The sequence below is a fragment of the Phoca vitulina genome, unplaced genomic scaffold (genome assembly GCF_004348235.1).
Source record: "Phoca vitulina isolate PV1807 unplaced genomic scaffold, GSC_HSeal_1.0 scaffold23, whole genome shotgun sequence".
In the NCBI taxonomy this organism is placed as follows: Eukaryota; Metazoa; Chordata; class Mammalia; order Carnivora; family Phocidae; genus Phoca; species Phoca vitulina.
In genome coordinates this window covers 3117758-3139548 of record NW_022589726.1, presented here as the reverse complement: position 1 = coordinate 3139548, position 21791 = coordinate 3117758, and the positions used below count along the sequence as shown (strand labels likewise).

Sequence of the window (21791 nt, the reverse complement as noted above, 5' to 3'; positions counted from 1 at the left end):
AGGATGGAGTTTCTAAGTCTTAGCCACTCTACCCCTCCATCTAATCCAGAGAATCACAAACTTGCGAATGATGGGATTCACCCAAGAAAAGGACATGTTCAGAATACTCATTTAGGTCCAGGTACCTATATTAATCATAAAAGCCCCACAGGTGATCAGCCAGGTGTGGGGATCACTCCTTCAACTAAGGAGGGTAAATACATCTAACAAAAAAGAAAAAGAACTTCCCAATTGTAAAATTCTGAAGTTTATACGGGAAATTCGGTGGGAAAGGCTAAGTGGAAGAAGACTAAGAGAGGCCTTGAGAGCCAAAAGGGTTCTCCACCTTCATGAAACAAGGAGGCATTGTACCCCAGAGAGAAAATTGTGCATTTTTGTGAGTTGATGTGACAGGCTTGGGCTGTCACCTCTTTCAGCCACTCTGTCTCGGGTCTGGAGACGTTTGACTTGTTCCCACTGAGGCTGTCTCTCCAAGAAAGCCCTAAGTCCTTCTCCTCCTTTCTCCCCTAGTTTCACCCTAGGGCACTTGCTGAAGTGTGTGAGAAGACACATTCTGCACTGATACTCGGCAAAGGTTCTCCCAGAGCCCGGTGCCTCTTGCCTGGGGGGACGGGGGTGGGGGGGCTGCACTAGAGAACCCTAGGGGCACTTGGCAAGAAAAGGCCCCTCCCTGAACAAAAGCAAACAGCCATCTGTCTGTCTGTCCGGTATTGTTCTACTAAAGGTGACTTTCCAGGGGATCCTGAAACACTTCAAAAAAATAGCCACTTCGACTTCTCGCCCCAAAAGTTAGGAAGGCACATTTGCAGTACTTGCTCACGAGCCGTATTCATTTAGCCATTAACCCGGCACTTTGATTTGAAGGCAAAAGCGAGCTAGACAGTGTGCTGTGAGGTATGGATCAAAAAGGCCACCCATCGTTCGCCCGGGAATGCCTGCCTCCTTACCATGATAACTTTAACTATTTTTCTGGATTGAATTTTAGTCTTTTTTTTTTTTTTTTTAATCACTCCATGTATTCCATCCATTATTTGAAGGGGGCTTGGAGGAAGCGTGCTGCATCCTTCGGTCTCTGCGCAGCCGTGTGTGTCCCTCAGGCAGGTCCCTTTCGGCTCTCGGCTCTGGGTCGCCACGACGCAGAGGGGAATGAGGGTGGGGGGTCGCCCGGCCCTCACACGGTGCTGAGCGCCGGAATCCGCCCGGCGGCGGCCCAGCCCGAGCGCCGAGAGCTAGCCTGCACCTCTCGCCGCCAGCCGCCTCCCAGCCGGCGATCGGGAAAGGAGGGAGGGGGCCGGAGGAGGGAAAGTGCGGCCGGGCGGGGGGTGCCTGGGAAGCCGGGCTGCGCTGACGTCACTGGGCGCGCAATTCGGGCTGGAGCGCTTTAAAAAACAAGCGTGCGAGCGGAGATGCTGCTCCACACCGAGCAGGCGGCCTGCAGCAGCTACGCTCTCTGCCCCTGCGGCGGCTGCAGCCAGGGCCGCTCCAGAGGCCCGCGTGGCGGCAACGGGCACGGCCCGGCCCCGCGGCGCTTATCCTCGGTGCCCCCGCCGTGGGGCAGGAGCGCGGCGCCCAGCGCTGCAGGCGAGCGCTAAGCGGCCGAGGCCCGCGGCACCCCGGACGCTGCCCTCCGACCGCGGCTCGCTCCAGGCCCCCTGCCCGGGCACCATGGACACCTCCCCGGTCGGCGTGCTCCTGTCCTTGCCGGTCCTGCTGCAGCTGGCGGCCGTGGGCGGTTCGCCGAGGCCCGGCGCGCTGCTGCGGGGGTGCCCCGCGCACTGTCAGTGCGAGCCCGACGGCAGGATGCTGCTCAGGGTGGACTGCTCGGACCTGGGGCTCTCGGAGCTGCCCGCCAACCTCAGCGTCTTCACCTCCTACCTGTAAGTGCGCGCCGCTCGGCTCCGGGAAGGGGGCAAATCGGGGGAGACCAGCCTGGGGGTCTGGAAGGGACCGGGCGAGTTTGCAGAGGGCATCTTGGACCGACGTGTTTGGGCCCCAAAGAAATGCACGTGTCTCGGGGGGGGGGGCACAAGCGCACTTTTCGGGCCCGCAGAGAAACGGCTTCAGATGCAAGCCCCAGAAAGCGCTAGTGCGTCGCAGCTTCCCAGTGCAGCTCTAGGCTGGTCGCGGGGCTCCCGGTTGTAGGCATTTGCTTGCAGTGTGGGCATTTGCACCCCTGAGCCTGGAGCCTAAGGGCGGGCTGCCCAATTGATCCCTGCCCCAACCTCCCCTCCGCGAAGACACGGGTTGTAAAAAGTTTCCCCGAAAGAGAACTCCAACTTGCCCAGCCCCGAAGGAACTTACTCTGCACCCCTTGCACGGACGTGTGATGTAACCTTTTTTTTTCTTCTTTTCTTGATTTCTTGATTTCTTTCTTTCTTTTAATGAAGTGATTAAAATGTAGCAACCACAAACCCTGATTAGAGCTGCCAGAACGTTATCTTTACCTTTGGCTGCCCGAGCCGCCCTTTGAAGTGCCCGCGGCCACGGTGTAATCTTTAACCATCTCCTCCTCCCGGGGAGGAAAAGGGAAGTGGGCTGAAGGCGGTGGGGCTGGTAAACAGCGACGCCGACTACCCGGAGGAGACCCGAAGCTCTCTGTCATCCCTCGGGGATCCTCCTCCCCCACCACAGCCTCCAAAGCCCCAGCCGCGAAGACCAGGCTGCGGCTCATTTCATAATTTTGTCTCTGGAAAACCGAGGCCCGAAGGATAACAGGTGGTTGGGTGGATGAGGTGACCCAGGAGGAACCCGATTCTCGGGGACCAAGGCGACTACTTCTCCCAAACCCATGGAGTGTCTGCGGCTCGGTTCCTTCGGGCAGAGAGAGACCAGGGTCAGAGCCACTCTGAAAAAGGGGTCACGAGGTGGTCACAAGGTGACACGTTTAGGTTTTAATTCGAGCCACAGCCGTGAGCCCACCCCAAGCCCACGCAATCCCAATTTCGGCTTCTCTGATGTACCTTGGCAGGAGCGAGTTGGGATGTTTGTGTGAACTCGTTCTCTCCTCTGTTTAGTTGTTTTCTGGAGAAAAGAAACATGAAGAGGCTTGCACAACGCCTTCCACTAGATAGTGATTCTTTTTCTAGAGACAGAATGAGAAAGACAAAAAAAAAAATTTTATTTGCTTTAATATTGCGTTGAAATTCAGAGGGCACCATCCTGCTAGATTTTAGTGTTAGATGGCAGTCCCCTTCTCATCTACCATAAAACTATTTTGGGTGCTTTTCTTTACTTGAAAAGATTATAAAATTATTTATTTCCCCACCAGGTTTTCCTCCAATTACACTCATTGCATGTGGTAGTGATATGTTTCCAGTGGTGGAAATGACCATTCTCTAAGAATTCACATTTCTTCTTCCTCAATGGCTGTCTGTACTACAAAGTGACATACATGCTCATCCCCAGCCTCTGGTTTAAATGCTGAACTCATTGTTTCAAGAATCATGTGGTCTTCTGTATAGTGAATTTTTGAGAGCAGTTTGGTAACTGCACTTAAGAGCCTGGAACTATTCTTCCCCATCACCCTGAAGAATTTGATTAGATACAAGGGAGGTGTGCAATCCCCCCAAACACTGATAATTTTAATCATGCACTTGTCATAAGACATGTTTAAGAATACAGAAAATAAATTTATGAGTAGTGTCAGGATGCTTTTTTTTCCCACTTGAAAGAATGAACATTTGTTAGGCTTCTGTTGCTAAAAGTTGGCATCAAATGCTGTTTCAGATTATTTCCCACATACCTCAAATGCATTTAACTGTGTCCTCCCTGTGTGAGGAGATCTTCCTGCCACTGTTCCTTATCTATCTATCATTATAGATAACCCCTCGGAGTTAAGATAGCATTAGGAAGTTAATTGTCATCTTTTTCTCGTGCTGTTTGATGACAGCCTTACTCTGGCCTAAGGGGAAATTTTCTCAGTGCCCTATAAAATCTTAATCTCGAAGTGTCTGAAAAGTGTCACAGTGAATGTTAAATACTTGCTTCTCGTGGCCAACACGTCAGGCACCATGAGTTGCTGAACGTAGAAATCAGTCCTGAAGTAAATAACCAAACCAATGTTCCTCATAAGGTGCAGTTTCAGAATTTGGTCTCCTTATAGAGTACAAAATGTCAGGAGCCACGGGATGCCCTTTCTTGGGGGGGGGGTGGAGTTTGAGGGGTTGAGGGGCTTGGAGTTTTTTGGGTTTTGTTTTTACAACCACAGGAACTCTGTGCAGACATTAAGGGTAGATGGTGCCCTCTTTTGGTTACACCTAGAATTATGTGACCATTTCTGCCTTCACTTGTGCACTACTAACCTAAAAGAGAAATTTTTATTTACTCATATTCAAATAAATGTACAGGTTTCCTTATTTTAAGAAATAACTTCCCTTTGCTCTTGAAAGAGACCACGAAATTATAGCCCCATACCGCTGGGGCCCCGTCGTAATTAAACTTTGGGGAGAACATCAAACTCTGCCAAGGACTGACGTGGGTAAAAAGGCAGACTACTATCTTTTATTGTTTGTAGTAGGTTATCACCATTTATTTGAGTCAAAATATTATCTCTTCATCTTCCTCCCCTACCCACAAAAGAACAAGCATTTAATTTTCTTCAAACAGATTGATGATGGCAAGTTGCCGCTGGACACATTTGGCAAATGGATTTGCCATCATCTGATAGCTGGCTAGTCAGACTGATAGGTAAAGAAGGTTTCCTGAACCTCTTCATATAAGGCAAGAGCTATTTATGTGCAGTTTTATAATCTTTGTTCCCCCAGAAAAGCTGAATCTTAAGCCAGTCTAAACATTAATATTAATTTTCTTTTCTTACTGAACTGCATTCCCCAGTAGATCTGTAATTGGACCACTGAACATGGTGGAAACACTGGAAAATCTCAATCTTAATCTTCTCTTTCTCTCTCTCTCTCTCTTCCAGTTGTTTTGGGCTCTGATTTCACGAAATAATAAATAGGCTAATAAAGCTCCCTCTGCATTAAAATAAGGAAAACACTAAAGTTGAGACATAAAAGCAGGCAGTAATTGTTTGCAATGTTTAATACATCTCAATCTACCAGTAATGATCTGTCAGAAGTAAAGTAGCTCTAGCAGATAATCTTATTCTAGGTAAATTATTTTAATGCATGAAATGTGGACATTTTTTGCTAATTGGGTCTTAAAAATAATTTCCCCTATGCTACTTAGATGTGCCTTTCATCCAGTTAGGGTGGCATCCAGATAGAAAAACTAAATCCTTATGAACATCCTAATATAGTTTTAGTATAGAAAATATGCTTTTCTTTATTGATCTAGAACAGCCATTTTATTTTTAAATGAACACTGAGTTTTTCCCTGCTGTTGCTTGAAGACATAAACATTTCATCCACAAGCAAATTCATGAACCAAAGGAACCAGGAGAATGAATTTTTTTTTTAATTTTTGTGTAGCTTGCTTACTTTTCCATATGTAACTTTATAACAAAATTTAATTTTACACATAGTTAGCAAAACTGGTATTAATAAAAACTGATCAAAACCCTCAATTATAACTAATTAAGTATGGCCCTGGTGTCATACATATGTTTTAAGCATTTAAGATGCAGTTTCAAAATTAAAGAATATTTTTAGAATCTTCTTTGAAATGGTTTAATATATTTCTGCTTCCCTGCAAGCAAAGAAAAGTATTTTAAATCAAGGAAAATGTTTGTAGTTTAGAAATGGTTACAAAAGCCTTTAGCTGTTATAACAGTCTTAAAATTTAGATCAATTGCTAAATGTATGCAGTTTGCTCCACAGATTGCTCTCAAAATTCATTGAAAATAGAATGATGTCAATGACTTTTCTTCATTTTAAAGAAGTTCTTTCTTTTTCTCCAGGATTCCCAGGGTTGTTTTAGTAGTGTTTTTGTTATGGGGGCAATTACTGAAACTCATTGACTAAATTATTCCGAGTGATTTTTTTTTTTAAGCAGTGGTTCTGATTCAGACAATTTTGTGGCATACATTTAAAGTAAATATTTTATTGAATATGATCAACATGTGCATGACAGAGTTTGTGTGACAAGAATGAAGTTTTACATATAAGAAATATGATCTTCAATCAGATCTTCAATCTTTTCTTGTCCTTATGCGTTTTCTTCAAAGTAAAGGAGCTTTAGGGTGCCTGGGTGGCTCAGATGGTTAAGCGTCTGCCTTCGGCTCAGGTCATGATCCCAGGGTCCTGGGATCAAGTCCCGCATCGGGCTCCCCGCTCAGTGGGGAACCTGCCTCTCTCTCTCTCTCTCTCTGTCTCTTAGGAATAAATAAATAAAATCTTCAAAGTAAAGGAGCTTTGATAACAATCACAAACGAATTAGAAGATTGGAATTAAAAAGAAGAACCCATTTGTAGTTAAATAAAATGTATTTTGATAATGGAACCATTCCCACTTGGATGTATTTGAAGAAGTTCAAAAACACTAAGCTGGTCTATGATTTCTCATAGTTAAATTTTTTAACTGAACTATTTGATTTTTTTTTAATTTCCAAGGCATCTGTCAAAGGCATAGAAATAGTATCCATGTAAGCAATTAACCCCAAAAAGCTGTCATATAATTAAAGACATTGCAGAATATTTGTAGTTTTATAACTGATACCTAATAACTACTGACCTTAGTAAACCATTTTTTATGTTTTTTCTATTAAACTCATACATGTAAATCATTTTAGCTATAAATTGAAGTATGTTTCCAATTAATCCAAATCATACTGCCATATGATAGAAATGAAAAACAGTAGTGAGCTCTGCATTGAGCCAATTCTGTGGAGTAATTTTTTGTTTTTGTTCAGTTATTTATATAAATTTAGAATAATGCTAAATGGTACATTTCCTCATAAACACCCCACAAGTGGATATTTCTGGCAAATTGAATTCTTCATGAGAAGGCAGATTCCTTCCTATGAGATTCAACCTCTTCACTCCTGTTGCAATGTTTTCCTTTACAGAGTCTCATTTTATAGCACAAAGATGAATCAGACTTGCATCAGAGCCACAACTGATATATTACATACCAAAGAAAATAAGCTGATTATCTAGTCCTGTTGCTATTTTTGATGTCTCTTAGCAGAATTTCATTTGTTAAATGTATCCATGAGTTCTAACCTCCTGCAACCTTTTTATTCCCGTATCTTTCAGCTTCAATCCACATTTTTATCCACTCATTATAGATGCCAACTACAACACTCAGTTTCACCCAGGGAACTCCTTTTCTATGGAAAAGGGAGATATTTCATAGGCTATAGGGTGGAATTTTTTCATAAAATTTTTCATAATTCAAAATTAATTTTGTTCTCCAGAGGTTAAGAGGCAGGCCCATTCTTGGAATCCCTGGCATGTTCTCCTGCCTCTCCCAGTGAATGTTTTTTATTACATTGATCGAGCCCAATGGAAATGCCTTATTTGAAACTGGTAGGTAGAACAACGTTAGCCATTTGATTTCACGTGATGGAATTACATTATCTAGTGGTAATACTAAAAGACTGTTAACAGGGTGTCCGCCGTAGGAGAAGAGCTGTTTAAAAGATGCTTCAGAAGCTGAACTCCTTCCTCATACCTTCAAATGTTTATTACCCCTGTTCTCAGTGTTTAAGTCTGGGATTGGAGAAGCAGAAATTTGCTTTGAGAGGACGCAGAGGAACTGACCATGTCCATGAAACGGTCTTCCTTTTAAGGTCAAGTGGAATAACACTCCAGGATGTGATGATGAGCTCTCTTTCCTTCAGGGCTTATCCTCCTCACTGGACTTTGAGCTCCTCCAGGGTAGGAAATTTTCCACTTTATAACACAAGAGTCCACCCCAGTGCCTGACACTTAAGGGATGTTCAGTAAACATTGACGGTGTGGGAGTGAATAGAGTCGGCGGAGCCAGCTGCTGAAATCCCAGTGGCTAAAAGAGGCCCATCTGCATGTAACAGAACCACGCAAGGCTCTCTGCAGCTATGTATGGCCCAGCCCCACTTGAAATACAATTAAATTGTATTCAGCTTAAAGGATGCAATGAGTTGCTTATTTTAACAAACACGCCATAATTTACATATCTAAATCATTTTATTGTAATAACAGCTGACATTTATATTGTTCCCCCTGAGTACTAGGCATTATGCTAAGTCCTTGACTCATTCATAGGCCCCACAAACACCCTGTGACACAGATACTATCATCATCCCAAACTTGCAGACCTGTCTGCTTATTCAAGGATATTTACATTGCTCAACGTGTTTTGGGACCTCTCTGAAATTATCTTCAGAGCCAGTTTACCAGAAATACAAGAAAACCAGCCTTCTAATTTATAGTTATGCCTCACAGTAATTATAACTGGTGCTGAAATATTTCAGCACATTTTTTTTTTCAGGAACACAATTTACGAAGCTCTAATACCAGAAATATTTCTTCAACTAATTGGGAAATGCAGTTTTTAATTTTCAGTAAAGTGAGAATAACATTATATAGCTAAGGGCCAATATTTTAAGTTTAGTAGATATCTTTTCATATATCCATTTTCTTACTACCACAGAAACAATTTTTCTTGTCCCCAAGTCAAAGATAAATTGTGGTAGCTGCCCAAGTATCCTAAAGAGTGATCAGTTGACTAATAACTTCCAAGTCAAGAATAAAACTTTTTTTTTCTATGACCAGATCCATGTGTCAAATAAAGCAGCTGAATTCTTTGGAACTATTCCTCAATTCAGAGAGACATGAACTTTCTTAATAGGCAAATTTTGAGTTTGTATTCACCTTTAAAGCTGATAAGATGAATCGATGTCATAAAGGTTGCCATACTATCATTTGATTCAGAATGGAAATTATTTCAAAGTTTTGTCTGCTTATCTACCTGTAAACTGTGCATGGTTTAACAATTAGGCCGGTGATACAGACATCTGTGTAAATTAGAAATCTGGATAAATCAGAGAAGAGATCCCCCCTTTGAACAAAGAAAAACTCTTCCTAAACTAGCTATCCTATTTCATCAGTCTTTCATTTCATTTGCTGCTGGAAATCTCTTGCGTGTTAACCATTTATTGTATTACAAAGTCAACAATATGAAAAACCAATAGCAAGGCAATTAATTATAAATTATATTCGGTATAAAGAGCACCTCATCAAGTAAGAATTGATGTTTAGAAAATGTAGGACCCGTATGGATATAATCTCTAAAATCTAAAACACCACTCCCAACTCCAGTTTTGTTTTAACATTAATAAATTTTTTTTAAAGATTTTATTTATTTATTTGAGAGAGACTCAGCGAGAGAGGGAACACAAGCAGGGGGAGTGGGAGAGGGAGAAGCAGGCTTCCCGCTGAGCAGGGAGCCCGATGCGGGGCTCGGTCCCAGGACCCTGGGATCATGACCTGAGCCGAAAGCAGACGCTTAAAGACTGAGCCACCCAGGCACCCCTTAACATTAATAATTTAAAATTATGCAGCAGTCACTTTCAGGGGTCTCATTTGTGAGGTATACACATTTTTTCTGCATTCATTTTATCCTCCTTGCCTTCAGAAGGAGTTTGGTTTCGTCTTCTAACAAGGACTGTGGTTGTCGGTGGGGAGGAAAGCAATCCCTTTCCTGCACTCACACGAACACCCACGGCACCAACATACCAGTAAGAAACGGTTTCCTTTCTGCCACTTGCTCTGTGGAAATGACACATAACATTGACATGGCGTGGCCGCGGAGAGCCAACTCTTTCAAGGCGAGAGGCTGAGGAGCTGGCTGTGTGAAGGCACCTTCAGTTTAGTTCAGAAGCTGAAATGCGAAGACCATTGTCCTGGCAAAGGGAGCCCACCTCCCGCCGGGAACGCGTGCACCGAGCTGACCTTCCTCATCATCTGAGGAAGCTGAGATTAAGCTTTCTTCAAGCGGTCCCTTGTTAGCCCAGCCTTTTCCCCAGTGTTGCTCATCTTTCACAACTGGAAGCCAAGTGTTTCAATCTGTTACTCAATTCTGCAGCCAAATTCCTTTATTTCCTCCTTCTTCCTCCTTTTCTCCCTCACACACACACACACACACACCACACTGTGATGGCTAACCTTACATTCGTGCCTTCCCTTCCTTTCCAAAGTCGACACTCAGAAAAGAAAAGAACCTAAGAATTTTTATGTTTCACTAAAAAACTGGTAAATATTTTTGTGCTTCTTTTTTCTTGAAACTCTGAAGAAGTAGAACAGGGACTCTACAAAAGATGTCTATTTGCAAAAATAACCTGCCTTTGATCAAAAAAGCCGCAAAAGTGTACTTCTCAGGGAAGTAGAAAACCACACATGATCTCAAGTGGAAAAAATATAAAGAATTTGCTGAATTTTTAACCTTAGTACATAACAAAGATATTATTTTAAAGTTGGTTGGTTAATGTGGGCTGTGTTAGAAATTTCATTGTGTTGTGTTTGGGTTTACCCAATGTTATTTTAATGAGTTTATTGGTTCAACACACAAAACACCACGTGGCACTTGAAGTTTTCAGGTTATAAATTTTCGTGGGAGGGTGGGGGGGAGGGATGGGGTGACTGGGTGATGGACACTGGGGAGGGTATGTGCTCTGGTAAGCGCTGTGAATTGTGCAAGACTGTTGAATCTCAGACCTGTACCTCTGAAACAAATAATGCAATATATGTTAAGAAAGAAAAAAAGAAGAAGAAGAATGTAGCAGGAGGGGAAGAATGAAGGGGGGGAAATCAGAGGGGGAGAAGAACCATGAGAGACGATGGACTCTGAAAAACAAACTGAGGGTTCTAGAGGGGAGGGGGGTGGGAGGATGGGTTAGCCTGGTGATGGGTATTGAGGAGGGCACGTTCTGCATGGAGCACTGGGTGTTATGCACAAACAATGAATCATGGAACACTATATCTAAAACTAATGATGTAATGTATGGGGATTAACATAACAATAAAAAAATTTAAAAAAAAATTTTCGTGGGAGGCACTTACTTGAAGGAACTCTGTTACATAATCAATTGGTCTTTCAATCTATCAGCACGAAATAACCTTTCCCTTTTTGTATACATATACAGTGAAGATTATTTGGTTATAAAAAACAAATAAAATTTTCCGTGGAAGGATCATCTATTTTTTGTATATATATTGAGACTTTGGTAATAAACATTTATTTCACAGTGTTTGTTGAATGAATCTACAGAATGAGTTTGGCGTCTTCTAGTGAAGACCGAAATAAGACATCTTCTTCCTTATTTTCCCTTCAAACTTCCTGCCCTGAAGGGACCCTTAGCAGAAAGTCATGCCTACGTTTGGGTGGTAGACCTACGCAATGACCATTGGAGTGTCAACTGCCGCATAAAGTAAAGCCTAGAAAAAAATGCCAAGAGAGGTGGAAAGATGAAGCAAGGAAATCTGCTACCCAAGAAACAGTGCGGGCAGGACTGAGAGACAGTGAGACCTCTACTAGGCCCCCTGACACAGATGGTACACTTCTCCTGTGTCTCTCGATCCTTCTCCATCCCTGGCTTCCAGATAGACTGGAAACATGCATTTTCCTTATCTCAGACACGTCCCCCAGGGCTTCAAAGTACGAGATGAAGGGAAGTTTAGAAAGAAGAGTCTTTGGGATTAAAGTATCAACTCTAAGTGCACCGAAATTGAGGTCTTTGATTTGAACCTGGGGAAGCGACATCACTCTCCCTGCGGTGGGAGGCCCGCACTCACAGCAGCCCCTTCCCTCGGCAGCTGTCGTACTCTGGGGCTCAGGGCAGCGGAGGAAGTTCAAGATCTTTTTTCACTGAGTCTTCTTTTCACTTTGGGTAGCAAAAGGAAATCCTCCTTAAACCAGATTCTCCCAGGGTGTAAGCGTATCTCATTTGAAGATCTCAGAAGTTTGAGCAACATGGTTCACTGACAGCGAGTATGCACCTTCCACCTTACAGCTGCTGGTCATCCAGCGTAGAGTCCACTTCCCCACGGTCTTATAATCCTGACAAGTGTTAGGTGGATACCGTCTGGTCCCGAATGACTAGTAGGTAGTAATTTGAGGCCCCCTTTCCCTTAGCTGTAGAAACGCCTCAAAACATAGTTAATTGTATATTGGGGAAGGAAAGGCTAAATTTGAGACTGATGTTAATGATAATACCAATTCACAGCTTGTGTTAGTAGCTAACTACATGTAGAGTATGGTTCTACCTTAAAGAACTAAAGATAATCTTTTATCCACAAATCACCAGCAGGACTAAGCTGTATACCTAAGGTCACATTACAGAGTGCAAAACTGAAATTTAATCATGATTGCTAGAGCATTACCCTAATTGCCCAGATAAACAGAATGAAAATCACTTAGATAGGTTGCCGAGGTTTCTGATGAGTCAGACGCTGTGTCCACCCATGGGATTTAGAATGTGAAGCACCTTGGAGGTCACCTAATCCAACACCTTCATTTCACAGATGATGAAATTCATGCTCCTAAGAGGTAAATGACATTCCCAAAAGCACATGGCTAGAAAAGATGGAGTTGGAACCCAGCTCTCCTGAGAACCCCAGCTGAGTGTTCCTTCTTGTCACTTTTTTGTTCCAATGCCAGATACTCAGGTGAATTCTAAAAATCCCAGTTATCTTTCTAGATGTTGCCAAATAATCCTGTTGCTTATGCGTGCTATATACGTAAATATATGTGCCTGAATTTTAACTGTATTGTCTTTTTTTGGCCCATTGTAGATACAGATAAAGTGTCTCTGTATCACCTAAAAATCTGCAAAACAGAAGGAAACAATCAGATTTAGTTTGAGGAATAAATAAATAATTTCCCAAATGTCTGTTCATAGTAGTTAAACATGTGTTTATTATAATCTGAATTTCATTTGTGACCTTAACTTGACCAAATTTAGATTGTCTTCGTGTCTCTTGAATGAACGCTCATGCCCATGCTTTCCTCCCTCTCCTTCTTCTTCTTCCTGACTCTGGTGTTCACCCATGTGACCCTGCATGGCCTGATGTACCCCCGACTCTTGGGAACTGTGAGTAACAAACTGACTTTTCACTAACAGTTGTCTCCTGATCTATGGGCCATACCATACCTAAACAACATTAAAACCGACATTTTAAAACACCCTCTGTCCTTGCGTGCCAGTCCCAGGGCATGCTCCAGGGAGAGTCACTAGGCGGCACTCTCCTGTTCCCCTAAACTCTAGGGGAAATGCACTTTTCTACATCTAAAATACAGGGCCCCATTTTTCTGGCCATCAAATGTGTAACAGAAAGTGAGACAAGCTGATATAATCTTATATTGTGATAGCAGAGAGGTCCTTCCCTCTACACTTGGCAGACTGCATTGTTTGTGAACTCCCAAGAAAGAGAGAAAAAACAATTCAGAGAGTGCTTTTTGCCTCCAATTTCTCATTTGCCCCTCATAACAGACAGTAAAAGTTATAATTATCCCTACTTTGGAAGTGAGAACAGCTTGACAAAGATCACAGACCTATCTTGAGTAACCTTGGCAAGTTATTCTGTGTCTCAGTTTTCTCATGTGTAAAATGGCAACAATCGTGATACCTCCCTCACGGGATTGTTGTGAAGACTGGTAAGATCATACATGTGAAGCACTTTGCATAATGCCTCATGTGTGGAGTGCACATTAAATGTTAGGGACTACTGTCTCTGTTGCTGATGAAGTTGTTGTTAAAACACTAAACCCATGCTTTTTTTTTTTTAGATTGTATTTATTTAGAGAGAGAGAGCATGAGCAGGGGGAGGGGCAGAGGGAGAGGGAGAGAATCTCAAGCAGACTCCACACTGAGTGCAGAGCCTGACACGGGGCTCGATCTCAGCACACTGAGACCATGACCTGAGCTGAAATCAACAGTCCGATGCTTAACTGACTGAGCCATTCAGGTGCCCCTAAACCCATGCTTTGCAAATACAGTGTTGCCTCTTATTGCTGTTCCCCAAAATAGTTAAATCCATTGCCCTAAAACTTTATAATTTTCATTAAACAAGATTTTTTAGGTAAAAGAATAGGGGAAGCAAAAAGGGGCAGCTTCACATGAATAGTGTATCACCCAGCACCTGTTTAAGTTTAAAAGATTCTTTCATCTTTGATCCTTGGTATCAAATAGATAAAAGATTCTGTGTATTGAATGAAGTCTCATATCTTCACGTAGGTGCATAACATTGTGTAGACACTGCACAGACCTCCAGGGTGGCTGATGACTGAGCAGACGCTTTGTCACCGATTGTGGGCCAGTGGCCTAATGGTAAAAGCCCACTCTTCAGACAGGGTTCAATGAATGGCCCACAGTTTGTGGTCCTGGGCTGAAATTGTTTTTCTCCTCTCATTTTCATCTCACCCATCCCCACGATTTTTCCTGAGTATGTAGGAAACAATCAGTTTGGTCACTTCTTGGGCTCTCAGAAGCCCAATCTCAGCAGTTGACTTACTGTAGCAGCAGGTGAAAGATGATGGATTTAGTGGGGGGCAGAGAGGATATAGGGAACCCAGCTTTTTCTCAGAGCCAGAGATACACCCAGGAAAACTACGTTTTCAACACAACAAAAATGTGTTTGATTTTTTAAATGTATTAACGGCAGAAAAAAATAACTAGGGGAAAAAAAACATAAGGAATAGGCTTATGTCTATCTGAAAATACCTTCAAAAGAGGTGAATTTTCGTGAGGAATTACAGTAGCTGTCTTTGAAAAAGAAGCCGTTAGTTCAATGCAATTGCAGGAAGGATCTTTGCAGTCAGTGATGACAACGAGGCTGAAATTATTTCCTGGAGAATAATAGATACCAATGACTTGACTCTGTGAGGGGGAAGGGATTCAAAGTTAAATAGAGGGTCAAAGCACCACTCAGGCTTGTCTTTGAGCTGGGGGCCTTGGATTTAGGGCCAGTGATCTCCAGCAGAGAGGAGAGATGGGTGGGCGGTTATTGGACCAGACAGCCTTTTAATTCTGCTGGATGAGCCCTGTGTCACCATCTTCACAGATTCTCAACAGCCCCCTGCAGAAGAGGCAAGCTGCTTCACCCATGACCAATGAAATCAAGAGAGCAGGTCCGAAAAGGACAAGGGAACTCTCTAGGAACACTTTCATATCTTACTACGTGTGAAAGGATGATTCTGGAATTCTCGAGTGCCCACTGAATCACTAAAGTAGGAAGCTGATTTATTTTACAGCACTAAAGCCAAAACTGAAGGAACGTTCGGGCAGACGTCTACTATGTGTTACCAGCAGCTTAGATTGGACAAGTGGGATCTATCAGCCTAGCTTTATCAAGCAGTTTAAACAATCACCAAACCAGACTGAATCTGAAGGCAGCAAAAGTCAAACAATTTCAAATGAAGAGTCAGAAGGATCTGGCTCAGGCAAAGCACAGTTCTCCAGGTGGCAAGGGGGTAAGAGAAAAGCCACAACCCAAAGGAGACTGGGGCAAATAAGAAAAGAATAAAAAAGCGTCAAGTAAGACCCAAAGGTGAGGTCCACGGCAGGACAGAGAGAAAAGTGAAGCACAAGCTCAGGCTGCCAAGATGGCACAGACCCTGGCGACCGTCTCAGCTGTGGGGTGGGCTCACCCGACAGGTAGATGTCCGTCCTTCAAGGGGTCTACACGCACACTCACACATACTACACACCCACGGCGGGGGCACATCTCTGCATTTACACGTGGAAGAAACGGAAACTCATTTTGCAAACAACCTGAAAATCTCTAAACACATGTATCTACTCTCTCCATAGGATGCTAAGGCACCTGGCATACTCCTAGGAGCTGGGAAATAGTTCACACTGTGGTGCAGCGGGACAAAACAGACCCAACGCACAGAGGAGCAGTGTGCCGTTAGAGGTCTAGTCCATGGTTCTCAAATTGTCTTCACATGAGCTCCATTTGGAACCTAACCTTAACCATCTTGAGGCCTAGATCCCTCACCAAACCAACTCAATCAGAATCTCTGGGGGAAGAAGCGAGGCATCAGAATGATTTTTTACTCCCCAAGGCAAATTCAATGTGCGGTCAGGTTTTGAGAACCACTGAACTAGATCTAGCTCCCCCGCTAATCAGCTGTAGAATCTCTGGCAGGATATGCATACCCTCCCGGCCTCAGTTTTCACATCTGTAAAGTCAGAGTGGTGAGCATATGCTCTGACGTCTCTCCAGTTATCTATGAATCTGTCAGCTTGACATTTGTGTGTATTGTACACCAGGACAGGTGTAGCGAGATTGTAGAAAATGGGAGGTTTCTACGCATCCACACCCATATCCATTTTGTACAGCAAATCTGGGAGCATTGTTTACTCTCCTGCAGTGAGCATTACTTAAAATGACTTTATTTGTTTTGCAGTTTAGAGGGCCTCTGTAGGTAGCCTCAGGAGCCCATTCATTTCATTAACATTAAATCAACAAGCAGACCTTCTTTCTGCCTCTCTCAAGCAGGATTAATGGATTTTGGCATGATTTGTGCATCTAGCAGCAAAACCTCTTGCTGAGAGAGCTAGCAGGCTTGACTAATTCCCAGCAGTGCTAACTTCATAAACTTACTATAAGCTTTTAACTTTGACTGAAGATTAAAGGTAATGACTTCACACTGTTACATCTGAATGCGTGATACTCGAGATGCATAAAAACTATATAAAAATGACACACTATTTGATAAATTAACACATATATACATTTGCATGTGTGAGTGTATATATATCTGGATGTTACGCTTATGAGAATACTCAATTCTGTGTATGTAAAAAAAATCCTCTTATAACACTGAAAAAGATTTATGCAACAAATAATCTACCCCAAATAGAGTATTGACAGATGTATATGTAAAGTGTAAGCGCGAGAACCTGTGGTTAGAATACGGTAAATATGCTAATAGAAGGCCCAGTTTTGTGTGAACCCATAACAGGACTCTCTGTTGAATAGGAACAATTTTCTAAGAAACAAAATGACTCTGCTCTATGAGACCAGCTTTCACCTCTAAGTAATAATCCCGCATATGACTATGCTTATATTTTTTTCTTCCAGACAGTCTTGAAATTCAAAATCAGAGAAGTCTGCACGAAGAAGGGAGAGAAAGGGGAAAAATACAATATTTCCAGCCCATCTGACAAGACGACATAAAAAGCTTTTGATCAAAGGGTCTTAAGTACACTTTACTGGTGTGACAAACAACATTTTTATCCCTTTATTAGATTTATTTTCTTCTGCAAACTGCAGTGACCAGGGTATGGTTTGTGAAAGAAAGCTGGCAGGGTTGTGTTCTTTGATTCCTAATTAACACCTCCAGTCTCAAAAGAGAACCAACAGAAATACCATAAAATGTTGCAGCTGCATTGTGATTCCGCTTGGCTGGTTTGTTAAAAGTCGGCTGGGCACTGGCAGCTGCAGTAAAGGGAAAGCTCAATGGGTGTTTTGTATCGTGCCCACTGAAGTGAAAGAAGGCAACCATTTTATTTTTCAAATGGGCAGCTGCAGAGGGGGGTTTAAATGGAGCTAAATACAAGATTTACTGTTAATTTATAGTAAATAAATAAGGAAGAGTAAACCTAACTTTCAAGTTTTTACAGTCACAAAGAAATTTTAGCGAGAAATTATTAAGGACAACAGTTTTGGAGGCTCTTAGCAACTGATTTGGGGAATCTGGCAACCAGGAATAACATTCATTATTGAAATCAAAATAGCCTTTTCGATTGAGCTGAATAAGTGAAAGCTTTGGCAATTGACATTTCCTCTTTGGAAGGTAAAGGTGTATCTTTCCTGTGTTTGGTAATGTAACTCCCTCGTCCCACTTTATTGAAACCTTTAAATTTATTCAGATTGGAATTAAGTAAAATTCCATACATCCTCCTACCTCACTTTTTTTTTTTTTTTTTTTAAGAGCACGGAGTTGAATTTTGCCTTGGGTAGGGGAATAAAAGAGGCATTTAACTCTGGTCAGATAAATCTCACTCACATTCAAAAAAATGCAATTAAGGAAATATGTAAATCTAGATGTTTCATCAAATGCTAGCTAAGGGGTTACTAGTTCTTCTCGAACACAATGACTGAACTAAAGAACTTTAGTGTCTGTGTAAGAACCATTGTCCAAGCCACAGTCCCTGTTGGAAACAGAGTCCGGCCTGGCCGTGGGAAATACCTACATATTTGACACAGGCCCTATTTCTGAGAGAAAGGGGACTGGAAGGGAAAGTATGGCGATTTTACTGTTGCATTCTAATCAGCCATGATCTGCCTAATTTGCTTTGATCAGGAAGATAAACTAATTTTTCTATGGGCTGGATAAAAGTAATTAGCAAGCCAAAGCTTTCATGTTATTTCAAAAGAGCTAAAGTAAAGAGGATCAGAAATTGTAATGGTGGGAGCTAAATACATCTTTTCGGCTCATCTGAGAGCATTGTTAGTTCAAAATAGGATACTGACACAGAAGAGGAACTCTGGCTAAAGATAGTTTCATGGGCTGTACAACCATTGTAAATCCTGGGATCTACAATGCTGTGTAACTAAACAGAATCACCAAGGGGTGATTTATAATTGGTGTCTGTGTCACAGAGCCCCGTTCTTTTGTGGGGACACCTTTACCTTGATGTGAAAGGGCCCGATTATTACCTAGTCCTAAAACATGGTTGGTTTTTCCAGGACCTCTGCGTTGGCGTTGTTAAATTATTTAAGTTGGGGTAGTTGGATGTGTTTGTTCGAACCCTAAGCCACTGCGCTTCTAAAGCACACAGACACAGCCAGCTTGGGATTCTACAATCCTGCATCTACTAGAGTGGGATCTGAGATCAAACTGAAAAAGCTGATCAGGAACCCGACGCTCCAGATGCTTGAATTTCACAGCCTGGTTCACCAGGGTTTGGGCCAGTTACCAGCTTCAGTAATGCCACGTCCTCGTCTCTTGTTTTTTCCAAACACCCAAACACATGTAGTTATTAGATGAGAAGGAAAGATTTTGGAATATGGGATTTTGTTTCTTAAAAAAAAAAAAAAAATCTGCTATTTAATGTTACTTTTTTCTTGTTGATATGACCTTTGCTTTACTTCCTTTCCCAAGCTGTTGTACTAGATATGGTATCTGTTACCCTACTGTAAACTTAATTGCTTTTTTGGCTACTAATCTCCTTTGCTAGGGGTCTTAGATACGAAAGTGTACATTTCGTGTCAGACTCACTGTGTCTTATAAAATAAGTGGATCTTTTCAAAGGATCTCTCTGTGGGGTCGGAACTAGCCAAGCTTCAGGGTTCTATAGGAACTGTTGTTACAGAATAATTCCAAAGGAAACTAGAAAATAAAACCGCTCTTCTACCCTGTCTTTAAAATTACTCAATCTCATTTGACTTACTTTTTCTCATGTTTTTCTCCTCTTTTCAGGAAGCCGCAGTCAATAAACATTTTAACTCCCTAACGTTTTAAAAGTTCTTGGCTGTTAAGTGTTTAAAAATACAAATAAGTCTATTTCACTTTGTTGCTAACTGTCATAAGGTCTAGAAAAGAGGACAATACTTAGGAATAAGAATTCAGTCTATGGCTGGGGAGCAAATCCTCAGTAGTGTTAACATCATGTTCCTGCATATGCATTAATTCTTTCACAAAATTCATGCTTATCTATTGCCGACTCTGTTCTGGATGCTAAGAGCATAGCAGTATGGCCTTTGCAGGGGAGACAGACATTAAGTAACTGCTTAGTTAAATTTATGTTATTAGAATTATGCAAAGACTCTGTTGGAGAATGGAAGTGCACTACAAGAGAACCTGTCTAGTCTTGGTGGTCAGGGAAGACTTCCATTGACATTTAATCTGGAATCTTGGAGGACGAGTTTGCGTTGGCCAGAAGGAGAGGGAAAGAACATTCTAGACAAACTTCCCCATTTCAGGCTAAGCACTGGCTGGATTCTCCTCTATACGTTCTGCAACTGTAACGTCCAGCATGATGCCAGGGACCTCTAAGTACCTCCTATTGCAGGAGGTCTGAACACGGTTACCCCTAGGGGGCAGGATCCACCTCTGAGATCTGACCTACCATTACTAGGAAACTTCTCATAGGAATATAGTACAAAGATCTGTGTGACAAGGGTCTCTGCAGCTGTGTTCTGGTCTCCAAAGTGTACCTTCTACTTGACTAGCTTATAGTTTTACTGGGCATACTGACTTCATTTTCTCTGAAGCATAATTACGAACTTATTTATTTGCACCCCCAATCATAACCTGAAAAGAAGAAGTGGTAATTGTGTTGTATGGACCTGTGCATTTTCCCTGCATTAGATGGGGATCCAAGAAGCAGAAGGCAAGCTTTTCCCTCTGTCCTCCTCTCATTCACAGTAAACTCTTCCAATTTCTGTTCACAGGGGGGAGCTGGTCAGACCTAAGTGCGCACATTTATTAATTCTTTAAATTATTCACCTAACACTTACTTGGCACTTACTATCTAGACTGAGCCCAAGAAACAAAGATGAATCAAGCAACAGCCTGGAGTTCACTATTTAGTTAAGGAAGACAGACAAGTAAGCCAAAGCAGTATAGTAGTGAAGAGCCTCATTCTGGAATCAATCACTCTCTGTTGGAATCCTGGCGTGCACTTATTACCTTGGGCAAATTATTTAACTCCTCTCTGGCTTCACTTTCCCCATCTGTAAAACAGAACGTTTCTCATAGGGTTGTTCATGAGGGATATTATTTGCAAAGCACATACAACAGTGCCTGACGGGTAGTAAATAGAAGGCAAGGTTAGCTGTGATTATTGCTGGAGGTCAGTATGAAGTCCTGTGGAGAGAAGGACACCATTCACTCCACCTGGCGTTGCAAATACTTGCCAGAGAGGGTTGGGTTTGCCCTGCTTTTAAAGGATGGGGGGCATTTCACCATATGGCTGGACGTGTCCTATAGAAGCCCATCAGCAGGGGCAGCAGAGCAGGAAAGCGCATGGAAGGAAATTCTCAGATTTGCTGAACATGAGGCAACAGTGACTGGAAATGAGAGAGCTTGGAAGACAGAGAACCCAGAAAGCATCTGAATGGCTGCAAGGACTCATGTCTCAAAAGGCATATCTCCCACCTCTTTGCAAAGCTGCCCTCATTTTGGATTTCCCTTTTCTCCCCTGCGACCCATGGTTTATTCCTTCAGTGAACTTTTAATGAGAGTGCGCTATGCAAGGTTCTATGGGAGGACATATCCATTCATTGTCTTCTAGAAGTTTGAAATCTAAAAGATTGGTATCATTTTATATATTAAATTTGGTCACCTGATAAAGGGATTTCCATTTAGAGATAGCTGTTACCAGGACATCCTCTATTTCTCCCTCCTTCATCTATTTATCATCATGTCCCCCACTACCTAGCATAGTACCTGGCACACATGTATGTTGTACAAATGTTTTCTGGGGGTGGAATGAAGGCTTCCTCCCTCTGTTCCGCGATTTCCCCAAACTGTTGCCCTTCTTTCTCCTTCCTCTCAACTGCCAGAATTCTTGAAAGAAGAGGCTGTATTCCCTGCTGCCATTCCATTACCACCCCCTCACTCTTTCATTCCTCCTGCCATCAGCCTACCACTCACATCATTCAATTGAAATCACTCTCTCCTCAACACACCGCCGCTGACCTCTTACTGCCAAATCCAAGGGATCTTTTCTCAGCCCTCAGTCTTCCCAGACCGCTCTGCAGCATCAGCCTCTGCCCACTAGCCCCTCCTCCCACCGTAAGCCAGGTGAGTGCGCCACCCTTGCAGCCTTAAAATGCACACATTTTGGAATCCGCCAGGCCTGAGTTTGGCCACAGTCCAAAGCTCAGTTTCCTTATCTGTGAAATGGGGCTAATAAAGCCTATTATCTGTGTTTGGCACACTACTCAGCCTCCTAAT

The 21791-nt window shown here is 42.6% G+C and overlaps 1 protein-coding gene across 1 annotated transcript in view; it reads left to right on the top strand.

Annotated features, from left to right (window-relative positions):
• Positions 1-1600: 1600 nt before the first annotated feature.
• Positions 1601-21791, top strand: part of LGR5 (leucine rich repeat containing G protein-coupled receptor 5) — a 123080-nt gene continuing 102889 nt past the window's right edge. Inside the window, exon 1 of the mRNA XM_032420955.1 lies at positions 1601-1877. Coding sequence (XP_032276846.1) covers positions 1666-1877 — 212 coding nt within the window. The 5' untranslated portion in view covers positions 1601-1665. The remainder of the gene's footprint in view (positions 1878-21791) is intronic.